We start from the raw sequence: 26,900 nt of genomic DNA, 5'->3' as shown, positions 1-26,900 counted from the left end.
CAGGGCAGTGTGAGAGTTGCGTGGCAGTTTATGGGTGAAGAAAGAGATGCGTGGTTGTTCCTTGCAGCGTTTCCTACCCAGTTGTTCCATGTCAGGATATTCACACCAAGAAGTATGCAGAAATATATGTCCAGGAATTGGTGGCTAATAATAGCACATTTAAATGTGCAATTGCCACACGTGGGCTGATAGAATTATACCCTCCAGGATCATTCTGTAAATCAGTGCACATATTCAATTAAAACATTTGTCTCTTGAAACATAAATTTGCTATAAGTAAGCATTACAGAGCTTTTCAGTGGCCTCTGTACTTTATTTATTAAATAAAATGTGACTTTCTAATTGTCAGTTTTGTAAATGCAACTTGGCAAGATGAGATGTAACTATCGGGGACTAGGGAAGAAAATTATATAATACTTCTCTCTCACCCCACCTTCTACAGAGCAGAAGTCCTGCTTTAATATTTGCCTAGATGTGTAAACTTACTGGCCTGCACTAGTAAAATTAGTGATTAGGGGTGATCTTCTTTAATGTTTTGGCGTAGTGCACCAACATGGAGTAATAATTCACTTCATTTGGAAGGTGCTGTTTTAGGGGAGGGTCATTCACATTTTTGCTTCTTAAGTTCAAACTGAATATTTGTTCCAGCATTGTGATTTCTCTGACAAGTGCCCTCATCCTTTTCCTGCAAACTCTGTGGCATTAAAATAAATTTTATAGTAAGCAAATGGGAAGTTTTAATAAACATGTTAAGACCAGGCCCTTGAAGTCTTGAGGATCCAAGGGGCAGAGGCAGGGAGTGGGGAGAACAGCAGTTTCTTAGGGTTGTTTTTTTGTTTTGGTTTTTTTTTGGTTTTGCAAACAGGGAATTAAGATACACTGTACTGTGCTTTGAAAGAGCGAACTGCTCATAGCTGGCATTTGAAATGTGAGAAATGCCCTGGTTAACATGTCAGCAGGTTGGGCTTCACAGGGATAATATTGCATTGGCAGTGCTGTGCAGTAGGTTATGCACATACATGTGTTCAGACTCTCTTTAAGCCAAATGTGAAGCAATATCTTAAAGCAAGAGTTATTCAGTGGAGGTGTAACATTTGGTGTACATTTTTGTTACATTTATTTGCAGTGGTCTGGAGTAGGGCTTTACCTCAGATGATCAAGGCTGTAAACTCCCTCACTGTTGCAAGGTAGGACTGTGATGGGTTTGAAAGAGCCTGTGAAGGGTCAAGGAGGAACAGTGACATTTTCCCCAAATCATGTGCTAGGCAGTAAAGAGCAGCCTAAGGAGGATTATGTCCTCAGATACAAGGCTGTTTGGAGAAGCTCCTTTATGAAATTTAAATGATTCATGGCTTCTTGGAGATGATTAAGGGCAAAGTATCTCTCTATTAATTTAAAAATGTTATTTTGTTTAATGTATCTAAACTGGCAATCTCCCAGTCCCCAAGTTAATAATGCATATGTGGTTTTTCTTAAAACATTTATTCTGATTATTGCTTAAAAACTTTGTTTCAATATAACAATTTTGCAACTTCTTTAAGAGTTTTTGTTGTGGAAGGAAGAAAGAAGGTTCATGATTCTTTAAGTAATTCCATCAGAGATTCAGATTTGTTATCAAAAACCAACTTCGGATTTTCCTGTGTCAGGGAATCTACAGTTTTTTTGTATTTGAAAAATTAACTTATTTTAGTATCTGTATTTTACACTGTTTTAATGTGCTAGACCTAGGCATGCTTTTTTCTTTGGGTGGAAGACCACTTATGGAACAGTGGGCAGGTATTTGCTATGTTGATTTTTGTTCTTTTAAGAGGACCATGTTACTTTTAGATATCACTTCAAATTTCCTTAGACATTTCTCTGACTAATGCTGATTTTCTTTCTTACTTTCACATACTCTTTTCTTTAAATCTTAGCAAGTGTGATTAACTTATCATTGTGAAAACCTTTTGTATAGTATCTCTTTGTATTTATTTCTTCTCTCTTCTGGTGGAGTTTTTAGTCTGTGTGTTAGATTTACCAGAAATGTCAGTAAAATCTGAACACTTCCACACTGCTTGGACTCCAAGCACATTTTCATTGATAGCTAGAGCTGCAGTAACTGCTGCTTTTTTGGAGTTGAAACAGGCATTTCTTCTCTTCTGATGGGCACATTGCTTTTCCTATCTTGGGCTACATTACCTGGATGGATCTGAGCAGATCCCAAGTCTTGCAAATGCATTTTCCTCAGGAAAATCAGGATAGTAATGGCTTAGTAACTTACTCAGATTCTTTCAAGTGCTTTAAAGACGTTTGTATCCTAAAGTTGGAGATAGAGATCAGTTTATGAAAGTCTTTATTTTTTGATTGTTGGCTGCATGTGAAGTCAGGTGGAGCTTGGAGTACGATTTTGGCTCTTGTTTTTCGTCTTATCTGCTAATAACAAGATGTGGCCAACAGTTACCTGGAATATAATCAAGAATTACAGATACTTTTGACATACATTGATTACATTCTCACTTACCAATCATTACCTCATTATATTTGTGATGTCATTCATCACTTGCTGTCTTCTGGGAAGGATTGCCAAAAATCCTCAGGTGTTTCTAGTGACTTTTAGAATACTCAGATTCTTTCTTTGCTTGAGTTCTATACAAGACTTGATATAGTACAGTCTGCTATGGCACATGATGTGTTGCAGTACACCACTGGGTCCTTAGGATGTGTGACAAAAACAGATACTTGTGGTGTCTCCTAAACTTTTCTTAGACTGTGGGAGTTTTCTTCAAATGGTCTTGGACTTTCTTCCCTATTTACTAGTCTTATTTTTCAAAACCTTTTGTACTTAGGAAAATAGGATGATATCCTCTTCTGAAATTTAAGGAAAGACGGAAATCCCTGAAACTGTTGCCAACAGTTAGAAGATCTTAGTCTCTGTCCAGTGGGTGGAAGACCTAGGATCAAATTGGAAGTTGGGATCCTGCTTCCATGTTCTGTTCTTATGACTGAAGGGATGGATTGAGTAAAAACTGCAGAGAATTAACCTCAGATATTTGGGTTGCTTACTATATACAACCATGATTTTGTACACACTGCTGTGCTTCTTGGTCAGATGGGCTGGGAGAGACTTCTTTGTTGGTGCAGATCTCAGATCAAAATACCCCGTCTCTCAGTTGAATATCCTGATTTGACTAGAAAACTTTTTGGCATCTTCTGTCTTAATGGACTTCCATCCTTTTCTGTTATTTGCACAGAAAAAAGTTGTTTCTGACATACCAGTGTTTTGTTTAGCTTGAGATGTTAATCAGCTCTAGTCATGTAGCATTAATTTTACTGTGTGATTTTTTCCAACAGTATTTCCAAACTTTTTCTCAAAAATATAAGATTTTGTCTAAGCTATCCCTGTAAAATATCAGAAGTTTCAAAATAAAGATGGGTAAGTTTCCAATCAGGGTATAAATATCCTACAAGGTTCTGTATATGTGTGTATCAGTAAGAAATTAAATTATTAACCTTAATCATTAATTTTTCTTGTTTGTTGGAGTTCACTGGAAGTTAAGATGTAGTTCAGCTGCTTCCCTCAGGGGAAAGAAGTTCCCAAACCCTTCTTTGCTTTTATTATTAAGAAAAAAATTAAAATCCAAATCCAGGGTTGTGTCCCTTAGAGGTATTTGTGCAGCTTTATTTCCTGGAGACAGGGAGGGCTGTTCCTTTAGTGCTTTCAGAAGTAGAGGCATGTGGCTGTTCATCTCTCTCATGAAGGGAGGACCAGGAGGTACCAGGGTGGGCTAGGTGACCTGCTGGAGTAGTGAAGATCTATTTCCAAAGTAAGTCCCAGTAAAAGAATCATCCTCATTCTATATACCTGTCTATCAGACATGGCAACCACAAGGAAACTGCAGGCGTGGGGAATAAATGCAGAATCTTTCTGTATTTTCATAGAGAATTCCAACTATAATAGTAAACTATGAGATAGATATTTGTTGCTGTGTGAAGGCAAGGATTTCATCTTTCTTACACAGCAGCCTTTTATGTGGCTTTGGAAGGGCAAAAGATTATAGAGGATGACCTAGTATAAAAATATGAGTATATTTTGATATGGAAGAATATTATTGGCAATGTTAAAAGAATTTCTTTAAAGGGTTGACTTCATCTGGAAAAAGATTCCTTTTCATTTTTTCCATGAAAAATGCAAAGAAATGCCTAGAATAAGTAAATTAATTTTACTAGAATAAGTAGTTCTGTTTTGGAAAATATCTTCTTGAAAACATTTTAATAATTCTGTAAATACCTTTTAAATTTCTGTTGTTTTTATTTTTTGTTACAGGAGCTAGAGTTAATGCCAAAGACAGCAAATGGTTGACTCCTTTACACAGAGCTGTAGCATCTTGTAGTGAGGTAAGTTGCTCTTTTTGACTACTTTGTGTTAGAATAAGACATCTCAAATTACCTTCTGTCTGTTGTTCATTTTTAAAAAGTAAAACTACTCCAAACGTTTGGAATTGCAGAACATTTTTGCCTTTTTTTTTTTTTTTTTTTTTTTTTTGCCTTTTGAGGGAATGTATATATGTGTATCTATTGCTTAAGCAGTAAGAAAGGAGGAAAACCATAAACTCGGAGTTCTCAGCTTTGCTCTCTGTGACTTCCCTAGCAGAGTACTCTGCATGCAGTGTTCTCAAGTCCATTTAGTTCTCCTAAGGTAACCAGAATGGTTTGACATGAGGAAAGTACAGATGAATTAAGACTTAGAACAACTTTTACAGCTTAGTCTTTGCATTACTTTGTAATTTTTACATGCTTTTGTGTTGAGGCGTTGAAGAAGTAAATGGTTCTATTAAAGGCCTGGCAGTGTCTTTTTAAAAAAAGTGATTAATTAATAGTATTGAATATTACTTTAAAATTCTTATGTTGAATATAGATTGCTTCTTGAAGTCTACCAGTTATACAGTTGTGAGAATATCATAATGCAAGAAATTACTTCGTTATTGTTTCCCTGTGGTGATTGTCCTAATAAAAAATTTAAATGCCTGTAGAAGATCAAAACAAACAGAGAAATGCTGATCTTGTTATGTGGAAGAGTTTATGCAAAACTATCTCCTTTGAGATCCTGAATCAAACTGATGCTCATTTCAGTACGTTTCAAATAAAGGTTTTTTATTAGTAAACTTTTGTTTGGGAAGATATAATTGAATATTTTAGTTTTGACAAGCATTGAACTTCAAGTGTTTGATCCATGAGCTATCTAAACAAGCCTTGTTTCAATTTTTGCTTTTGAATTCCCTGGATAAACTGCAGTATTTTGTCACTAGCATTAATAACAAAGTTATGTAGAGATCATGTTATTCAAAAAAACAGTGTTTGAAAATGAATCTTCAAGGGCTCCTTATTCCCAAATGCTATTTGTTCTTGAGCTATTTTTAGGCTGTTCCTTTGGGAGCTGACCAAAGCACCAAATGCTGTATTCTTCAGAGCTGAGGAACAATAAAAGCTCTCCACATCAGTAATGCTTGCAGAGGCAGAGGAGTGCTGCAAACAAACTGGGATTAAATGATAACTTCAAGAAATGCAACCATGGTCATAGTTTTTTTTTTTCCTAAATATGGAAGATTTCAAACAAAACATTAATCAAAGGCAAACAAGACAAGTAAGCCAGTCAGACGCTTGATAGACACTTGTCAGAATTCTCTATTTATAAACACAGTGAATCATGGGAGCCCATATTCAGGGTTGACACGTGTAGGCACTGTTTTCTAGCTGACAGACCTATATGGGTTTGGGGCACTGGATGAAAAGCTGTAATGAAAAAACTGGATAATGATTTCAGTAAAACATCTGGACTCTTGAAGTAAGGACAGCTGCAATTAAACAAGGACATTGAAGCTTAAAAAATAGCTGGAGTTATGGATTTAGCTGTCAGCTGCACAAGTTCAGGCAGCTTCATGTCAAGACAGTCGCATTTCTATTTGTGTGTGCCTGCTGTATGTTGCAAATTAAAAAAAAAGAAACCCCAAGTGCATTCAGTCATGAAATTCATTAATGCAAATGTGCATAAAAGTGAGATTCATTATTTTTATACTAATACTGGGGTGCTTCCTTCTGCAAACGAGGTAATAGCTGTTCTGAAATTTCCTTGTTTTGATATGGTATTTCTTAATATTTTGTTTTAAAAAGATAAGCCTTAAAATATAGTTAGTTTTTTAAAGTACTAAATCTGCTTCAGTTTCTCAGACAAGATCTATTCAATTTTCTCATTAAATTACAAGCCTGTGATGCAGTATTTTCCCTTTTGTGTTTGTTCCTATCTTCTTTTTTATTAACAGTACAAGAAATTTTAAATATTATTTAATCTAGTATAAATAGGTTCAATAGTGACTTAGCATTCTGCCTATAGATCTTGCTGTTATACCAGAGTGTAATTCAGAATCTCTAGTAAAAACTTGTGGTAACATGTTTCAAGTTCAAAGTGGTAATCAATTATTTGTGTGTTCAGTGACTGAGTTGGCAGTCACCAAAAGCAATTAGTGGAATCATGGGAAGGTCACACAGCAAATGCAAAATGCAATATTCATCATTGTGTTGATACTGCCAACACATTTATTTTTTTATGCATTCCAATTGTGTGCATATATTTTAATGGGATTTGTTTATCTTGCTGTAAGAATTACAGTCTTATTTGTCAAATTTTCACAGATTGTTCTTCTAACAAAAGGAAATTAATAATCATTTTGAGAGATGGAGTTCAGGGCAATATTTTAAAACAGTTTTCAGGAGTTTTGCAACAGTGTATGTTGAAACTTTTTGTGACCGTGCACTGTTTTATTTCTGGTTCTCTAAATGTACATTTAATAATCTCGGGTTTGCCATTTGTAGACTTGGACAGTTGAAAAATTTTACTTGGCAGATTGATGGAAATTCATTATAAGTTCATAGTACTTCACTAATCCTTGGCTATGAATTCCACTAATGGAAGAAATCCTAGGATGGTTTATTAAACTTGAGAAATCAATTGTGATAACAAAAGAATTTTCCATGTGGCTTAAGGAACTGGATGAAAGATCTGGAAATGATTGATTTGGTTAAAATATTCACTTGAACATTGTTGTCCTTGAGAACATCCCCAGGTTTGGATTTATGATAAAGTACAAATCCAAAAGTGTCCCAAAGAATGTTTGGGAATGAACAAATTGTAAAGAGTTGTTTCCACTGTCTTAAAATCCAAGGCTGGCAATTCTGATCTTTACTAATAGGTTTGGGGTTTTTTTTGTAAATGCTTTCAGGATGCAGTTCAGGTGTTGTTAAAGCATTCAGCAGATGTCAATGCTCGTGATAAAAACTGGCAGACACCCCTACACATAGCAGCCGCAAACAAAGCTGTGAAGTGTGCTGAAGCTTTGGTGCCTCTCCTAAGCAATGTAAATGTGTCTGATCGAGCAGGCAGAACTGCACTGCATCATGCAGCCTTCAGTGGACATGTTGAGGTAAAAGTTAATTTTCTTGTCTTCCACTTGTTATTCTGTCCCTCACATTTCTGATATTTTATTTTTGAGTTTAGAACCATTACTCTCCCATTCCCTCAAAAATCCTCAACCCCTATTTTGTATTTGAATTTGTTTCCCATATGTACACCTCTGCAGAAAAGTTGTGGAAAATAAATGTTACATCATTTAATTTAAAGTTTATTACAGTGTTCACTTTTCTTATGACAGAAGCAAATCTGTTAAGTGGAGTTAAATTAGTAACAGGTAAATTTAAAATGGAAAAGCCAGGATGTTTTTCTGTTCAGTATATAGCGAACATAGGAACTATGTTGTCACTGAAATTTGGAGGAAATATATGTAATAACCTCTGACTCATTACTCCCTTAGTAATAACCTGAAGATTTAAAAGATTTCACGGCTTTGCACTATTTAACTGAGAAGTGTTTTTGTTGACATCAAGTTTTGTGTTCCTTACAGTCACTTCAATGTGTCAGCCAGTTTTTTCAAACTTACAGAATATTCAAAATCCAACACATATAAATCCTCTGAAAACCCATAAATTTTTGTTTTCTTCCATGGTTTTCTCTGTTGAAGCCAAGTTTTTTTCCATTATGAATAGAAAATTTCTGTTCTTTTTCTTTATCTCAGATGGTCAGCTTACTGTTGTCTAGAGGGGCCAATATTAATGCATTTGATAAGAAAGACAGACGAGCTATACATTGGGCAGCATATATGGGTATGTACATATTTCAGTTGATTAATACCTAATAATATGAGTAGTAATAATAAACATCATCTCATGTTTAGTAGTTTGAAATATTTCTATGAAAAATATTTGCTTTGTAAGCATTGAGGTTATCTGTGTCTGCCAAAAAAAACCACTAATAGTATAATTCAAATTGCCTTGTAAATGTGTATTTTGTGGTGAGGAAAATCAATTTGTTGAGAAAAGTAAGGTAACTAATTTTGTTCTTTAAAAAGGAGGAACTATGTTCTTCAGTCAGCAAGTCTAGTCACAGGTGAAAAATTTTGCAGAGATGCTAAATAAAAAGTAAGCAGTTAATACAAAGGATACCTGAAACAGAGGATCATTACACATCTTCGGGGATTGTATTTTCAAAATATATTTAATCTATGAAACTACAAATTCTTGCTTCGCCATTCTTATTCCAGGAGTGGATAATTGTTGTTCTCAAGGTCTTGATCAGTGCCCTGGCAATACTTTCAGAATAATGTTCTTCCTTGCTTTCTGTCAGACTTGAAAAGAATTGAATGTGCCATTCAATTATGAAGTGATCATCAGAGCAATAATACTCTTAATTTATTATGTGAAGCTGGATGAGATTGCACTTCAGGAATTGATACCAGTACTTAAGACCCCAGAAGTTAAAGAACAATCTTCATTATTGATCTAATGTTCTTTGAATATTTTGAATTAGTGTTTTTAATGTACTTATATCTGCAAAGCAATGTCTGTGGCAGTCTGTCCAGCCACCTTACTGAATGTGGTTATTTGCAAAATTTTGTTGAATGAAACTTGTACATGAAATATCAGAGAAATTACAAGTGTCAATGAGAGGCCAGAGACACCTTCTGTCTTGTGCTTGCTTAGATGAGAGAAAAGTCTTCTGTTTTGCAGATAAGCTGCATTTATTCCAGTTTTAATCAGTGCTATTTTGTAGGCTATTTACAGAGAATTCTCTTAACAGTGTTTGGGCAAGAAAAGTGTAATTTAATTGATGTTGATCTGCCTAAATTTCCCTGTAGACAATAGAGGAGAAAAAGCTTTTGAAAGTCTTCAATCAAAGTAAAAATAATTATGACATTCTCCCTCACAATTTAGAGCCATTGTACATTGCTCCAGTTGTTTGGAGAAAACCTTAAAAACTTTTCCACCGTGTAAAACTGACCATAAAACAAAAGTTACGCTTTTCGTCACTACTATAAATAACCTTCCAGGGTGATATCCATTGTTTTGCTTCCTTCCTGCTTTTCACCCGGCTCCATTGCTGTCCAGCTGCAAAGCTGTGACTGCCATGGACTTACAGTCCTGTGTGCTGGTGTTGCCCTCACTGGTGCACCGGGATGTCTCTGCAGCACTTCTCACATCAAGTACCTTGCTCTTCTCTTTGAGAGTCTTCCACTGATCGCTGCTTGCCTTTTCAATGCAGGTCAGGGGGTTTTTTTTTGGCTTTTTACTCTCCCTTTGAAGTTTTTTCTGCCACTGTTCTGTTCACTGTCTCTATTCCTTTCACAGCTTTCTATAGCTTCTGTACTTCTGTCTCTCCTGTAGGGCTTGCTTTCATTCTTGTCCTCATTGTATTTGGGTCAAAAGATGAGTATTGTGTTTGCATTTCTCTCTCCCTTATTTTCTACTATACTGAGGTAATTAAGAAGTGAAATATTATTGCAGCCCTTCACACTGCACTGATAAAGTCTTATGGTCTTTGGTATAGCTAGGTGAAATGGTGTTTTGCGTGCTGTTGAGTATGCAGCATAAAATAAGTATCACAGTGTCTGACTGTTTCTAAAAATAGTTTTGTATTCCTTTGGATAGGAATTTCCTATTCAAACTTTTGCAAATTCTCTTAACTGCTTAAGAAGCAAAGACGCACACTCTTTGTGAAGCACCTAAACTGAAAGCTGGATTTGATGCTTTCTACATAGATGTCTGACTGGATAAGTATAAACATAAGTATTTAGTGTGACCCTCACCACTTCTTTAACTAAGCAAAGGGTGTCACTTGAAAGGTAAAATAAAGAGTCCCACAAGGGTCAGTTACAAAAGTAAAGCATCAAGTGTTTTGTGCTCTGTTAAAGTCATGTATTTCTTTATTCAGCAGTCTTTATCATGACTATCCATGTGCTTTCAGTAATGAGTTGTTTGGCAGTTAAATTAATAATATAGCAAGAATGACAAATACTATACTTGGCTACCCCCTTTTCATGGCTTCTTAGCAGGTAGTGTCACAAGTACCTGCAAGCAGATAGGGGCATGTGGGCATGGAAGGGAAAAATTCATTGCCCTTGGCAGCTGGGGTGGGTGTTGGAGTCCCTGGCCCAAAGCTGGCAGTGAGAGCTACTGCCCACCAATTCAGGGCGGGCTTCCCCCCTATCATGCCTTCCTCATTATCCCAACTCTTACTTGTACTCTTATTCATACTCCTACTCTACTTCCATTGCCTTAGGAGAGCAGTTGATGCTTTTAAAAGGCTGCAGTTCCTCAAAGACCATCTGAATCAGTCTTGAAAATAGAACTTTACTAAATCCTGTATGATATAGCCTAACATTTTAAATGCTTTGTGGGTAAAGGGAGTTGGACTGGGGGTATGTTTTTATGTAAAAGTAGAATATTTTCTTCTTTTCATGTTTGAGTCAATTTTTCAAAGTCTCTGCCTAAGATTTAAAAATCTTACTGGGCATGTTTGGAATTGGGGTGATAGTGGAAGATTGACAGTCACATTGTGTCTCAAGTTCTTAATGTAAAATTGTGAAAAATACTAAATAATTACAAAGTTACCTTACCTCTCTAGTTCTCAAGTCTTCAAAAAACCCACCATTTTTTTAAGCAGAAGACAGAATTGTGTTTTGAGTATACAAATTTATTTTTGCAGTGTAAATGCTATGATTGTTGGGTGGGGTATGTGGAGATGATTATTTTATGTTGCTTTTATAGTTCATGATAGGATTAGAAAACAAGAACAGTTCTTTGTTTTCCACATTAGGTTCTAAAGAATAATGTCCTGATCATGTTATAACAATTGTAGGATTATTAATTTTGTGAACCTGTGCTAGTTAGTAAAATATGATGCTTCATTTTATTTTTCTTTACTATTTTAGGTCATATTGATGTTGTGAAATTACTTGTGACCCATACAGCTGAAGTGACATGCAAAGACAAGAAATCATATACACCTTTACATGCTGCAGCATCTAGTGGGATGATTAGTGTAGTCAAATATCTTCTGGATCTTGGAGTTGATGTAAGGAAAAATAAAATTAAATGGGAAATATCAGTTTTAATTTTTTGAAATGCTCTTGTTAGTACTGTAGCACACTGTTTATTTAGGGACAGGTTAGGATATAGTGAAAGTACGTGAAGGAAGATCTCTGAAAGTGCTACTTTTTATTCTATAAACCCTCATTTCTCCATTAAAATAAAACCTCCTTGAAGATTTTGCACAATAATTGGAAAATGAATGTGTATTTAATGGGGCTTTTTGTTTATTTGGTATTTCTTGCTATTAATTAATTGGACTGGAAGTCAGGAAATAGGAATTCTGATCCTAGCTTTGTCACACAATAATTTTTGAAGTGCAGGAAATGAAATGCCTTTGCCTCAGTTGGTAAATTATAGATGGAACTGACTTTCCTAGGTGACATAAATTTTAGATAATACTAAAATTTGTAAGAAACTTCAATACTGCAATAAATGAAGTCATATTAATATTGATGTGTAAATTAAAAGGTTCTGCACTACCTGCCTATAGAAAGTGTGTTAACAGTAAACTGTGAAACTGTGTAGGAAATCTACATTGTGAATCACAGTCTTAGTCTTGCAAGGCTGGAGATTGCAACTCAAGCTCAATATTGAAAAGTAGATCAGAATTCAGTGTCTCATGTTGTGTACAACAAGAAATTCTGTTTCTATATGTGCACATACACACACAAAAAGGCTCTTTGACTTCTGTTTTTAATGAAAACTTGCAATGCTGTTTTGTAGACGTCTGTGCTATGTTTTGTGTGTAGCATCTGTGCAAATTGCCACAGTTGATATTTTTGGCCTGTGTGACTTCTCTTGAAGCTGCATACAGGAAACTGGTGTGGAGACAATTAGAGGAGGTTGACTCTCTTGTAAAGCAGTCATATCTTCCCCAGGACACAGATCTCAATCAAAATGCTATATCCAGATCTTACTTTTAATTTCTGGTTTGGAAGAGTTCCAAAACATAATCTTGTGACATGAGATTTTTCCTGCTAGAATTAAATGCTGCATTAAGTACACCTTTTTTCTTACTAACTAATCTTGGGTTTTTTTTCTCTTATAGATGAATGAGCCAAATGCCTATGGAAATACTCCTCTCCATGTAGCTTGTTATAATGGGCAAGATGTTGTAGTGAATGAACTCATAGACTGTGGTGCTAATGTAAATCAAGTAAATGAGAAGGGGTTTACACCTTTGCACTTTGCTGCTGCATCGACACATGGAGCATTGTGTTTAGAGCTCTTGGTCTGCAATGGAGCAGATGTAAATATAAAGGTAGGTGCATCCTTTCAGACTTAAAAATCCTGTACATCTTTATCAGAGGTAGTTTTTTCAAAAATACTTGTTTTGATAACATGAAGAGGTTCCCACTGATAAATGGAGTATTTGAAAAATACTACAGTAGAAATAAGCCAGTATGTTGCTTCAAGAAACTTGATCTGAATCTGGAAACCTCAATGGGATTTATTATATAGCCCAAAAGAATGAAGAAAAATGACAATATTGTTTGGCCAGTCTCAATTACATTTAAATGTCAGAATTCTGTATGCTTTGTTTTCCCTAGCCATATAAGTTAAGAGCAAATAATTTGAAAAAAAAAAATGCAAAAGTACATGTTTTTCTTATAAATAAGTAACACGAACAAAATCAGGGATATTTCAGGGAAATGTGTATGACCTGGCTAATTGCTGGAGCAGTTGAAGAGGTGATAATGTAAGATCTTAGAATCTAATCAGTCAGGGAGTTTTGGAAAGATTGTATTTAAAATACAAATATAAATAGATCAGGCCAGTGGAAAGTCTTAAACAGCTGGTGTTTTAATTACTCCAGTGAAATTGTGTGAGCAGAGTCAATATGCATCTCTGTTTGGTTACAAGTCTTTGCAGAATATTCCTTAGTATCCAACCTTATTGTAGGTAGAATTTAAAACAAACAAGCTCCAAAGGAAACTATAACCTATACCATCTATTTTCTTCTCCAGTTTATAGGGTAAGGTCTTCAGATATGTGAGAGAGATGTAAGACCTTCTGGTTTGTATTATGTTGATTTTTACTTTAGTAATGAGAACTTAACTGTGTTCAGAAATATTTAGTGGCAGTATCTGGTGTCTTGGCAGGTTTTAGGCTGAGGGAAGTAGGAAACGGGTATATGGAATGAAGAGTCCAAGTATTCCTTATGGCAAAATGTCTGGTTGCCTGAACTGTCACCCATATGTAGTATGAAGGGAATTATCTGTTACTTAATTTCTTGGGGAAAAAAAAAAATGGAAAAAACCCCTTATTAATAGGTTTATTCTTGAATTTCAGCACAATATGTGCACAAGGTAAATGTTAGAGTAGCTGACATTTCTGTTAAAAATCTTGGGGTTTGTGGTTCACTTCACATAAACAGTGATTTTTACAGTGATTGGAGCTGATTTTCAGCTAACTAATTCCAAAATACAGTTTTATATCTACTGTTAATACAAAACTCATAGCCAACTGAAAATTTGAGTGTTTTGAAAATAAGCTCTTTGATGTGGAAAAATTCGAAATATATGTTCCTGCTCACTGTTACATATATTTAGACATGCAGCTCATGTAATGAAAATGTGCATAACTCAGTTGTGGAAAAATTCATCACCAAAGTGCCCTGCAGAAGTAAGGAGCTGTGTTACAGGCTTTATTGCCAACTTGTCCTAAATATCCAGGTCACAGTCCATTTATTTTTGTTGCCAGCTTTCTGCTCTGCCTAATGTCCCAGGCTGTATATGACTGAGTGTTCAGAGTTGCAGGGCTGGCTGACTTTTGTCCTATATTCTTAAAACATCATTTTTCAGTAAAGAGTGGTCTGCCATGAAAATAATCCCACAATATTAAATATACTTATATATTATTTTTGTATGTTACTCAGATAAGAGCAAAAGAGAGCTTATAGCACCTTCTAGTACCTGAAGGGGGCCTGCAAGAGAGCTGGAGAGGGACTTTGTGCAAGGGCATGGAGTTACAGGACATGGGGAAATGGCTTCAGACTTTGGGAGTAGGGTTAGATTAGATATTAGGAAGAAATTCTTTACTGTAAGGGTGGTGAGGCCCTGGAACCGGTTGTCCAGAAAAGTTGTGGATGCCCCATCCCTGGAGGGGTTCAATGCCAGGTTAGATGGGGTTTTGAGCTACTTAGTCAAGTGGAACATGGCTCATGCCAGCAGGGTTGAAACCAGATGATCTTTAAGGTCCCTTTGAACCCAGACTCTTCTGTGATGCTATGACAAATACTAACAAGCCAAGAATTACTGTTTTTCTAAATGCAAGACTGCAAGGGTTCATGATGCTGTGCATATTTCTGATGTAGAAGAAAGAAGTGGACAGGGCTCAATTTCAGAAACAGCATTAGCTTTAGCTATGGTTGTAATTAAAATGTGTTGATTTCATACATATCAGAATTCTTAAGTGCAAAATTAAGCAAGTAGGGCTGTATAGGGATTTTAAGCAATTATAGCTTGAAAACAGCATTTATCCCCAGTTTCCTCATCAAGGTGTTTCTGTTGTAATTCTATTAGTAGCATTTCTTTGGATTTATACCAGCATGACTGAATTTGGCCTGTAAATTTTCACATGAAGGCATGAGCAGCCTTACTTTGCATATGAAAACTTAGCACTTGCACTGTGGAAAAGTGCAAGAACTGAGGCAAAAGAGCAATCCGTAAAAAAATAGAATATATTTTGCAACTAAGAAAGAATTGTGGATTCAAAATGAGATGTAATTAGGGTGTTCTTACTAAATATTTATTGAAACCAAGCCTGTTCAGTTTCCAAATACTGAGGCTGGAGTTCAAAGTACTTCTTAAAATGGCTATAAGATCTATTTTTCATCATAATTATAATGGTTGTGTAGGCTGATTCAATAATTTCCTTCCGTATGCAACTTTTCCTGTGATTTTAAAGGTAAGAGACAGGATATGGATGGTAATGTAGGTGCAGAATAGACAGTACTATTACAGTGCTTCCTAGATGTGGATGCCTAGTGGGGTGAGCAATAGGGAAACACTCTTATTCTTGCTGACACATAGAGGAGAAGTTCTTGTGCATATCTGTGAGCGCTGGCCTCATCTCAAGAAGGGATTATGTAGCAGAAGATAACAGAACAGTAGAAATATGTTACATGCTTTTTAGCACCTCTGGACATAATTTCCTACTTCTTTTCATAGCCTTGTCAGTATTCACTGTAGAACAGTGAATCTTATTAAGTATTGCTCATTACTGCAGCACTCCCTCCTCACTATTCAGGATTTCTATGCATGGAAGAACACATTGAAATGAGTATGTAATGGGGCAGTATTAATTGTTTTATGGACCCCATTGCTGCTTGAAAATTCAGTGACCTAAATAGAAGTTTTTTACTTTCATTGGTGGTACTAGAACATAAGAATTGTTGCTAGGGGGCAATTTCATTTGGAGGAATGCTGTGACATTATAGACCCACATTTCCTCTCCCTCAGTGAAGCTCAGGAGTCCGAGTACTGTTAATATGTGAGTAATCACTCGGTAAGACACCTTGTACTGTGTATTATTTCTGTCTAATAGCAATTATTGTTCTTAGCAAATTTGCTATGATCTAAGTATTTTGTGGATATATTTTCTCTAGTGATAGAAGAGATTTGGGTGATTCTTTTCCCATTACCACATTTAGCTGAGTTTCAGTGAAGACAACAAAAGCTATGATTTAGCCCATAGTTGTCCTGTCATGTGCTGTGATCTTGTCTGAGCTCATTAAATCACACAGCTGTAGTTAGTTTGATAGAGAGAAGACCTAAAGACGTAAAGAAAGGAAAATGGAAGCAAAGTTTAGAAGATACCTCCCTGCTTCTGCAGTCCAGTCTCTTGGCATCTCAGGAAATAGTGATTTGCTTAATAGCACCTTGATATTTCATTGCTTAAAGAAATGTTTGGCTACTGGTTCTGGTCCTATATATCCTTTTCTAGTGTCTTAGAAGGCAATCCTGAATGCAATCCTATACCTGGCAGTTCAGCTTCAACATGAGACTTGTCTTCTTTAAATTTTATACCTGTTCTATGTTTATATGTTGATAGACATAGGCATGTTGTATTAGCCCTGAGCTGGAAAGGAACCTGAGACTGTTAGACATGAGAGAGGGACTCTCATAAAATCCATTGTCTTAGAAATGTATGTTAAGTGAATTTTTAAGTAAATTTGAACAGAGTAAATCTAAAGATCTCTTATTGATTGTACTGTGTTTTTTCATTTTTAAGTAGAAAATTATTCTGTAGCTTATTTTGCTGTTCTTTGCAAGATCTTACTGAAGTTTTCTTGTGAGGAAACTTAACCACAATGCTCTTCAGTTTCCAATACTGTCACCCTAAGTTATTCCTATGTCTTTGTAAGGTGCACTATAAGATCTATGTTTTTTCAGCTCCAACTTCTCCTCTTCATTAGCCTTCCTTTGAGATACAGATTTATCCTGTCTAAGCCAGTGAGACTGCAGGCTACTTTTATCTGAGCCCTGAAATTCTTTCTGTTACTTCACTAAGCTTATTTTATATGATAAATTTTCTTTAAATTAAGAGAGTCTATAGATTCTTCATGTTAAAGAAGGATAAAAGTGAGGGGGAAAGTCACCAGATGGCTAACAGTTGTTTTAAAGTAATTGGACACAGAGACTTTCTCATCTCTTGGATAAAGAGATGAGAACTAAACTGTAGGGAGAAACATGAAAGAAAATTGGAGCGGAGAGGTTGCTTGGAGAAGTTGTCACTTATGGTGTGTTTATTTGGATTTTTCTTAAGGTCTTTAATGACAGAATTAAAACTGATTATCTAATTCCTCAAGAGGATTTCAATCCCATTTTCTGTGTTTATTTGCATCTGCTATGGATATGTGGATATTGTCTTTTAGATTATTTATGGTCAAAGAAATCTGCTGGCTGGAAGAGCTAGAGACAACCTGGCATTCCTTATCAAGTGTTTTATTTCTTTCAACCTAGGTCTGAGAAGACAGTGTTTCACACAATTGCTCTGTTATGCTGCTCTGGGCAGTGACACAATGAAAAATTCTGTATCCATCCCTAAAAGGGTCTTCAGCAGACTTTCAGTATCACATCCATAGAACCATGTCCATTTGGTACCAAAGGGAGAGCCAAGATGGGAAGACACTTTTGCACAGGATAGCAATTCGTGATGTTTCAATACATATGTTCATAACCTATGTTCCCCTGCCATCTTTGTCTGATTTAACTTTGTATTTTGTGAATATTTCATGCTCTTCAAAGCCATCATTGAAAACACGGATGCAGTATGCATGTGCATTCAAGGGTCCTTTGATTTTCTGTGTCGTGTTTGAAATTTTTTGAGTGCATGTGTAGGAACTTTTTTCAGCAGTAAAGCTTTCCTATTACCTGTGACAAGTATGACGGTAAGATCATTCCAAATTAATAGCAACAGTAAAAATGAATTTGCAAGTGGTTTGAGACTGAGCTATTGAAAAGTGAAGTTTCCTTATGCGTTACTCTTGACCTGCTTCAAGGATGTCTTTACTGGATGAATGTCTAAGTGCTTATTCACGAGGTGCATTTCAAATGTATAGTACCTAAGTAGGGTTGAATAGTTCTACCTTAGGACTACTTGTGGTTTTTGATAAATTGCTAGCAAACATCACTTTACAGAAATTTCTAGGAAGTGCATGAGCTTTGTAATGTGCTGTCTTCTAATACAATGTGTAAACCCCTCTAGTAAATACAGCTACTTTCTTTCAAGAAACAAACTCAAAACATTGTTTTATTTTAGCCTTGTAGAGGGGAGGGGTTGGACTTATTGCTGAAATTGTGTGCTGTCATCATCCTCTTGAGAGTTATTATCTTAGGGACAGAAGTGTGAGTGAGTGGGCATCCCTGAGTTGCCGCTGGCAGCTGGAAGAGTGACTAAGAGCAGCTCTTGTGAAAAGTTTGCCATATCATGCTAACTTGTCATTGCCAGCATCTGTCTGGCATAAGTGCATAGAAACAATTTAAAGGATGGAGTGTAGAGAGAAAAGAAATTAGAAATGTCCTTTTTGTTCGTTTTTTTGGTCAGATCTGATTAATTGCTGTTACTGGTAATAAGTAATAGCAATTTTTCTTCTCTTCCAGAGTAAAGATGGGAAAACACCTTTGCACATGACAGCGATACATGGTAGATTTTCAAGATCCCAAACCATCATTCAAAATGGTAAAAAGGGGGAGGGACTATTTTTGTCATAAGCTTTCCATTTTGAATGTTTTCATCCTCTTGTGTTGATAACAACATGCTGAATTTTTTTCATGTCCAGTGTCCAGTAATAGTGGTGGAGTCTGGCATATCTGTTTATAAAGTTTGATAAGTTATACTGATGAACCATTTCTTTTAAGAATGCAGGAATATGTATATAGATTTGTTTTCCATAACCCAGGCTGTTTTCCATAATCCAATTAATTATGTTACTTAAATGATCATCAGTCCTATTTTTCTAACAAAGTATCTGTATGCTTTAGTACTTACTTAGTAATTACTCTTTATTATAGGAGCTGAAATAGACTGTGAAGATAAGAATGGAAATACCCCTTTGCACATAGCAGCTAGATATGGCCATGAGCTATTAATCAACACTCTGATTACGAGTGGTGCTGACACTGCAAAGTAGGTAACTTTACTGACATGAATGCAAGCTGACAGAATTTAGAGTATTTATTAGGTTAACAGAACTAGTGCAATTTTTAATATCTTCAACTTGCAATAGGAAATACTTTGTTTATTATGCTGTATTGTACTTGTAAGTAGTCAGTATATCACAATTTGTGCCAAAACAAAGAGAAGCAGAGTTTGCTGTAATGTATTTGAGGTAAAAGCTCTGAAAGTTTGAATAGGCTGTTGCACTGATAATGCATGCTGATAGCTTTGAAGGAAATGTTTAAGATGTGAAATTAGCTCAGTCTTCTAATTAGGTGGTTTGCTGAACCCACTATGCATGTGCACTTTGGCACACAATCATGTTTGTTTTATTTTAATTGTAATGAAACTGTGATGCCTGATTATGGTGTATCTTAGGCGGGGTATACATGGGATGTTTCCTCTCCATTTGGCAGCATTAAGTGGATTTTCAGACTGCTGCAGAAAGCTCCTCTCATCAGGTAGGACACTCTTAAATTCTTATAAGGTGCTTTGTACTTCATGTTTTATCTCACAGAATAGCTTTTAATTATATCTTAATTTACTGATGCATAGAAATCCTAATAGTTTACTAGTGTCTTGGGGCCAATGCTTGTTTTTTAATGAACAGTCCATAGTTAAAGTGAATGCAAATTTTTGCAGACATAAGTTTAAAAAAAAATCATCCAAATTTTAATAATACATTTATAATTTCTTTAATATTGTGTTAGTGCGTTTCAAGTTGGCCATAGAGGTGGGATGACTGGTTTAGGCCATAATGAAATTTCAAGGAGAAAGACTGATAATCTTTTTTATTACTTCATGGAGCATCCAATTTCCATTCCATGATGTCTTTAGCTTAATACAGATGAGTCTTTTCACATCTGTTCCTGTAGTGGGCACCTAATAGCACTGAAGACTCTGTGGACTGCTGTATTAAGAAACTGTTGCCTTGCTATTATGTTGTTAATGAAATGCAATGCAAACTGCACTTTTCTTTGATGTCTGACTTCTTCCTGATTATGTGGATGTTGGTAGGTCATTACTTCTCTTGTTGGCCTGAATCTTAGGGAATTCTGAGCTCTCAGCAATTCTGAGAAAGTAGATTTATCCAAATGAAGCTTCTGGAACAGAAGAATAAGAATAAACTAAATGGTTCTGTATTAATCTGAAGACACTTAGTGCTTTTTGAAAAAAGATAAGTGGGGAGGAGAGAGTTGAGGAAAAGGAAGTGTTAAGAAGTTGCTTCCCCAGCTTTGTACTGTTTGTTAGGGAAGAAGAACTAGAGGAATATAACTAAAGCTACCTACTGGAAATTTTATTTTTATTTACTGTCCTGTCATGGGCAAACTTGCAAGGATTCACTTCAGGAAAGGACTGTCTAATACTTGACAATTTTTCAATTAGATGTGTTCAAAATGAGGGATGCTGGCTCTTTCTCCTTGCTGTGCTGTGGTGCTGGCTGTGCCCTTACTGGAGGTTCAGTATGGCAAAGGAAATCATGTGGAGGTCTTGCAAGTGGTTCCTGTGGCTTTTACATGAATTGAGAAAACTTGGATGCAAATCTAGCCTGGAGCAGATAAGGACTTAAAGACTATGTTCAGCCTTCAGGCTAGAAAGGCTGCATACTGCCAAGAGCTTTTAGGATGTGTTTTTGGTGTGGGGATTGGTGTATGCAGAGTATGTGTCCTTTTTGGGGTTGGGAGATGTCTCTCTTATGTACATTAAAGGTCTCTGGTTTTTAAATTCATTAATATTCATGTGCAAACCTTAACAAAATGTCACCAATCTGCCTTGTCCCAGTACTGACTGACATTCAAGTAGTTAGTGACAATAGACAAGTTAGTGATGTGGTAAAGGCATCAAAGGCATTTCTTCAAACCAAACTAGGAAACTCTCCTAAATTATTTGCTATAGAGCATTCCCTGTTGAAATGGGATAAGAATATAGTGGTGCATACAAAATCTGTTTTAAAGGATATGGAGTAGGAAAACAGTATTGAAATAATAGTATTTTTGAGTAGTATGTCTTATGTTGTTCATTATCTGTTGTCACTGAACAGTTCTTAAAAGGAAAAAAAAAAAAAAAAGCCAGCATTCTCAGGTACCACAAATGGAGATATAGTAAATAAGCTACATTACACAAGAGCAAAACTCTCATGAGAGCATCATAGTTTTCTCAAACCAAAAATGTAGCTTTGAAACCTGATTTAAACAGTAATCTTTCTGTCAAAATATATGGGTAGATACGGGATTACACAGCTAATGTTTGTGATCTTGAAGTTCCACAGCTGAGCCTTTTCAGAAAGAGAAAACTACAGTGTTCTGCAAAGAGTTCCTCTGTAATTAACTGCTATTTGCAGCCATCACTCCAACTCAATAAAGTTTTCTTTGGGATTAAAGCACTAAACTCAAGAGTAAAATTTAAGTAACTCCTATATTTAGTCTTACTGACATCCCCAAAAATTATTAATCTCTGCACAACAATGATAAATTCTAGAGTATTCTTAAATTTACATATAACCTGCATTTATGTTATAGGCAATAGTAAATTAGCAGGTAAATAGAATAAGAAAGAACACAGCCTCAGTGCAGCTACTTGTCTTTTACCTTACCCCTTTCAGTTTTATTTAAATGCCTGTTTTTCAAAACATTGGAAATAGCAAGGACATGTTTCAAATGAAGTAATTTTTAATGCTTGAGTGTTCTTTTGCAAATAGCTGTTAAGTTTGCTTAGCAAGCATTTCTCTTAACAGCAGATGATAGCAGTTTTGTGAAAGGTGATGTTACATAATGAGTTTACAAAATCTCTTACAAATGCTTTGTAGGTTTTGACATTGACACACCAGATGACTTTGGCAGGACTTGTCTTCATGCAGCTGCAGCTGGAGGGTGCGTAAAAAAGCATTCATGCTTTCATATTCAGTATTTCTTTTTCAATTGCTGATCATTCTTGTTCTTTTTTTTTATTATTATTATCTCCTTTCTGTTTTTCCTGCCCTCTTCCCTTGGAACTTATGTTAACATGAAAATAATTTCAAGATGGATTCCATCTGCAAACAAAAAATTATTTAAATGATCAGCTCAATAAGTCATTGCTGGAGTACAGTGTCCAAGTATCACCAGCCTTAACTTAGGTTTATGTTTGGGGATGAACTGATTCCTTTTTTTTTTAAATTCCCATAGATGATGATAAAATTTTTAGAATTTACAGCATTCAAAGATGGCATGCCCACCTCAGATCACTGTGGGACATGAGATAGAGAACAGCAGCTTTGGGAAATTTGTTTTTACCAAACCCATAAATAAAAGGTCAGTCTAAATAAACTAAAAGCAAGAATTAATTTCCAGAGTTTAGGTGGATGAAGTAGTCAGAACTACTTGCTCATCACTTGAGTTGTGTTCCATATTGATTATTGTTATTGTATTGTAGGTTTTCTATAGCAGCTACTCAAAATTGCCTGGAAGAATTGGGTAATAAATTTCATGATACACTTTGTGGGACACAAGAACTCCATGATATCAATATTTTCATTTTTCTGTTTGAATGTTAAGTAATACTGTTAAGTAATCATTCTACGTCAAAAGTACTTGCTAGATACATCCTTGTTGCAAGTGATAAAAGTTAAAATGCTATCTTTTCATATAAAAACCAAATAATTTGTGACACATTCCCTCACTCATCTCCAGTTTAGGAAAGTTACCAAAAAAGCGTTTAAACAATTGACAATATAGTACACCTACTATGATGATCATATTTTATTGAAAATTGATTACACTAAAAAGTAAAATATATATGTTTTAACTTACATTTGGCCTCAAGAAATATGCAGTAAAATCTTGCCTCTGTCCTGGAATCCTGGTAGCAAAAGCATGTGACATGCAGGTGTTACTGTTTGTTTATAGGAATTGAATTACATATTGAATTAGGTTCATGTTTATGTGCTTTATGCATGCCAATTGATATCAATTAAATTTATATATGTGGACTTGATAGAATATATATTCTTTATTGGTTTGGTCGAGAAATTATGGAATCTATTTTACATAAAGAAATATATATATCAGAAACTCCATATTATAGTTCAGTTCCATTAAACTTAACAGATGTACATGTGTAGTAGTTCTGATATTCGTAGAGGCCAATATTAAGGAAATAAAAATTTCAATCACAAGTAATATTGTATTAATTTAATAGGAATTTGGAGTGCCTAAATCTTCTGCTAAATACTGGTGCAGACTTCAACAAAAAGGACAGATTTGGAAGGTAAGACATTCCAGATTTGTATATTAGAAAGGGCTGTTAAAAGTAGTAAGCAGTAGCAGCTTATTGATATGTGGCCAAGTCTCTCTTCCAGTTTAACTGGTTTTTTATGATATCATGTCTCTAATAAACTATGTTTCAGCATATGTTCTCAAAAGTCACAAACATATTTTGTAATCCTGTTTTGTTAGGTAGGTGTTTAGTTTTGTGTTTAAAGACTGAATTTCACATTCAACTGTAATTTTTGTGAACCTTCTTTCCTTATAACGTGGATCTAATATGTTTAAAGTGCTCTCATCCAAGGACATTACTAATGTTTTCCAAAGAATGAATTAGGCAAATCTATAAATCTGTGGCTATTTCTAAGCTCTTTTATTAAAATGCCCAGTATTTTATTATAACTGCTTCACCTTTTTCATTTCACAGTATCGATCCCTTTCTGCTTCCTGTTTGAGCTCTGAACTCTTTTGGAGTGACATTAATTTCTATTTTTAGTATATGATTAAGTTTAGATGGCAGGATCAGTACTCATGTAAAATCTCACATCATGTCATGGAAAATACGGTTTTCTGGATGTGAAGAGCAGGAGTAGGATTTAAAGAAAAAGTTATGGATCCAAAGTTGTATTTTGGTTTACTTTCCACTTCCATTATTGTTGCACTACAACACAAAATAACTCATGCATGCACACTAAGATCAAGGGAGGAAAAGGAAGGAAGTTTTATTTCTGACTTCACAATATATAGAATTCCAAGAATGACAGTGGATTGGAGGATAAAATTGTTACCTCTCCAACCACACTGGTCAAACTAACAGTCTATCAATTCTCTCTTCTCACAAAGAATGCAAAACAATCATTATTTACATGATAGTGCATTACAAACTCTAGTAGAAATACGTAAACATCAGAAGGCATAGAAAACTTCTAAAAGAACTTTAAAACTTTTAAAAGAACAGGGTGACACATTGCTTGAGAAAGGTACAACTATTTGTCACAACTTTAGTCTTCGAAAGTTGGGGTTTCCTTTTGGTTTGGTTTAGATTTTGGATTAATGTTCATGTTAAATAGAGCAATTTTTGCAGGAGATGGAAAATACTAATTTAAAATGGGGAGAAATGGGAAAAAGACATTTTAATGGAGAGGAAGGAGCCTGAATATCTCCTCAAAATCAAGATATTTATAGCTGCAGTCTCCTTTTAAAAATAGAAAATTAACTTCTAAGTCACATTGGTATTTTTAAAATTTTAGCTAAACTGACATATTTGGAGAATTGTTTATATATTTGAAGCTGGGATAAGTTTTCTCTGACATTATACAACAGTACTAATATTTCATGGTTTTTGATACAAGAAGACAAGGTATATTTAACAGTGCCTCTGCTATGTCAGTATAGATAAAAATAAATAAAAATGTTTTCCTCTCTTAGGCAAAATTGTGCTTTGTTTATTAAAAATGTCTGTTTGTGCAATTGTTGTATTTTATTTGTGCTATATTTAGTTGTTGTGCAGTTTTTGATTTGTCCATATTTTTCCATGTGGCTTAAAATTACTTAACAGAAAATAGTATTTCTTATGTAAACTGGATTTCCCTCTCTTAAGTTTACACAAGAGAATTCAAATAAAGCTTCATTTAATATGAAGTTTGTGCATATTTTGGCTGGCAAATAAATCCACTATATATGGTTCAGCATTGTTAAGTGATCCCTAGAAAGTGGCCCTATTCTTTAGTACTGTGATGATGCATTCTTCACCAATAATATTCACTTAAAAATGTAAGGAGGATTTAAGTTTCACTTTATTTTGCTTTTTCTGTCTCTATAATATTATTTTGCTGTTATTTACCATTGTACTTTTTATTTAAATGTGTACTAAAGAACTCCACTCCATTATGCTGCTGCCAATTGTAATTATCAGTGCCTGTTTGCCCTTGTGGGATCTGGAGCTAGTGTGAATGACCTTGATGAGAGGGGTTGTACACCTCTGCACTATGCAGCTGCATCAGACACAGATGGGAAGTAAGTGGCATGCTTTGTACTAAAGCCTTTCTCATTAGGAACATTTGAGCTGTGAATTTCATGTGTGTTCTGCCTTCAGATTTGCCAAATGCATTTCTTATATTTTTAAAGGTTAAACTTGACAGAGGTGTGTGCATTGTATAGAAAATATGTAATGTAACAAATATTTCAGAGGAAAGAAATGAACAGCAGGAAAATGTATTGTAAGAATTTTATGTCCTATAATGCAGATGTCCTAAATCAGGAATTAATTTGGAATAGAGTTCTTAATCCTATCTGCTGTATAGTGGTTGAATAAATATCCTTTGTGAGGATTATTAAATTAGTTGTGGGCAGTAGGGTCATTTTGCCTTAAAATCAAATTCTGATGAAGGATGGATATTTACTTGATATTTCAATATAAGGTGCTTTGTCGATTTGATGTTTAAGCTACTGCTGCAGTGCCAAACACTACTATCTGTTGATAGTGTAAATTTTTATGATGTAGTTACACTTTTATTAATGAAATCCAGAATCTTTCATGAACCCACTGATCTCTTACATGTGTTTATTTTCTAACCAATGGTTGTATTTGACATATTTATTAATGACTTAAATGCTTATATGCAAAGTGTATATAGGTGATGAAGTAATCATCACCAAAGTGATGATTACTTAAGCTCGACATTGGATATATTGAGGAGACAAGAAGAGCATCACTTCTTGTGCACACGTTCACATATGCAGCAGCACATTCCACATGCACACAGTGACACCTTCCCTGGAGAAGTGCTGCTTTGTGCCAAATCACCTTTTTTTTTTAATACAGCACCTTTTAAAGGGTGAGATAGCAATAAGAATGTGGTGTTGTATGACTTACAGATTGGGTTTTGAAGGCTAAATAAAGAACACTTTTATGGCCATTTAACTTATATTTGAACAATGTGCCTTTTTAATGTAAAGCCAGATTTCAAAATTAAATTGTCTGCTGCTTTTTAGAAATAATTTCTATTCCTGTTGGAGCTTGCTGAGATAATTTTACTTTAATTGCCCTCTTACAAGTTGGGCTAGGATTAATTTTAGCTTCACAGTTGCTCTGAAAACCTCCAAACTATAATGGTTCTTCAGATGACATAGTTTTGCCATCTGTCTTACAAAAGGCAGGGGCAGGAATGGTGATGACAATACTGCAGAGCTTTGGGAGGTAACTCAAAGTATCATCTCTGGAGCCCACAGGCTGTTGCCCTTCTGATTAACATTTGGGTCTCTGGAAGACAGGCTGCAAAGCAGAATGGCCTGAGGAGAAGCTTTTTATATTGATGCATCAAGATGAGTAGTAACAGCTGGAAAACCAGTACTGCTCAGCTCATTCAAAACAGGAATGAAGTTAAAAATGATTACTGGAGTCGGAATATAAAGCCTGGGAAAAAACATGTCAAGAAACCATCTACATAAAATTACAAAAATATTTGTGTGTAATTTTATGGTCCTTGTTCAGACATCTTTAAAGACGGGGATGTTTTTGTTGAAACTTATTTTCCAGTTTAT

At 35.2% G+C, this 26,900-nt stretch overlaps 1 protein-coding gene across 10 annotated transcripts in view; it reads left to right on the top strand.

Annotated features, from left to right (window-relative positions):
- ANKRD28 (ankyrin repeat domain 28) overlaps window positions 1–26,900 on the top strand; it is a 123,617-nt gene that overhangs the window by 73,249 nt on the left and 23,468 nt on the right. For 9 of the 10 annotated variants that reach the window (XR_014953250.1, XR_014953251.1, XM_085573155.1 and 6 more), the window contains 11 exons: window positions 4,304–4,374; window positions 7,254–7,454; window positions 8,103–8,190; window positions 11,295–11,437; window positions 12,503–12,715; window positions 18,561–18,639; window positions 18,972–19,086; window positions 19,495–19,577; window positions 21,923–21,986; window positions 23,293–23,361; window positions 25,233–25,373. Coding sequence is in view for 8 of the 10 variants with exons in the window: in XM_021538156.3 (XP_021393831.1) it covers window positions 4,304–4,374; window positions 7,254–7,454; window positions 8,103–8,190; window positions 11,295–11,437; window positions 12,503–12,715; window positions 18,561–18,639; window positions 18,972–19,086; window positions 19,495–19,577; window positions 21,923–21,986; window positions 23,293–23,361; window positions 25,233–25,373 (1,267 nt within the window). In the remaining 2 variants the exon portion in view is untranslated. The other variant, XM_085573156.1, reaches the window with a different exon arrangement.

The sequence above is a fragment of the Lonchura striata genome, chromosome 2, assembly GCF_050655825.1.
Source record: "Lonchura striata isolate lonStrDom1 chromosome 2, ASM5065582v1, whole genome shotgun sequence".
In the NCBI taxonomy this organism is placed as follows: domain Eukaryota; kingdom Metazoa; phylum Chordata; class Aves; order Passeriformes; family Estrildidae; genus Lonchura; species Lonchura striata.
This window is presented reverse-complemented; position numbering and strand designations above follow the sequence as displayed.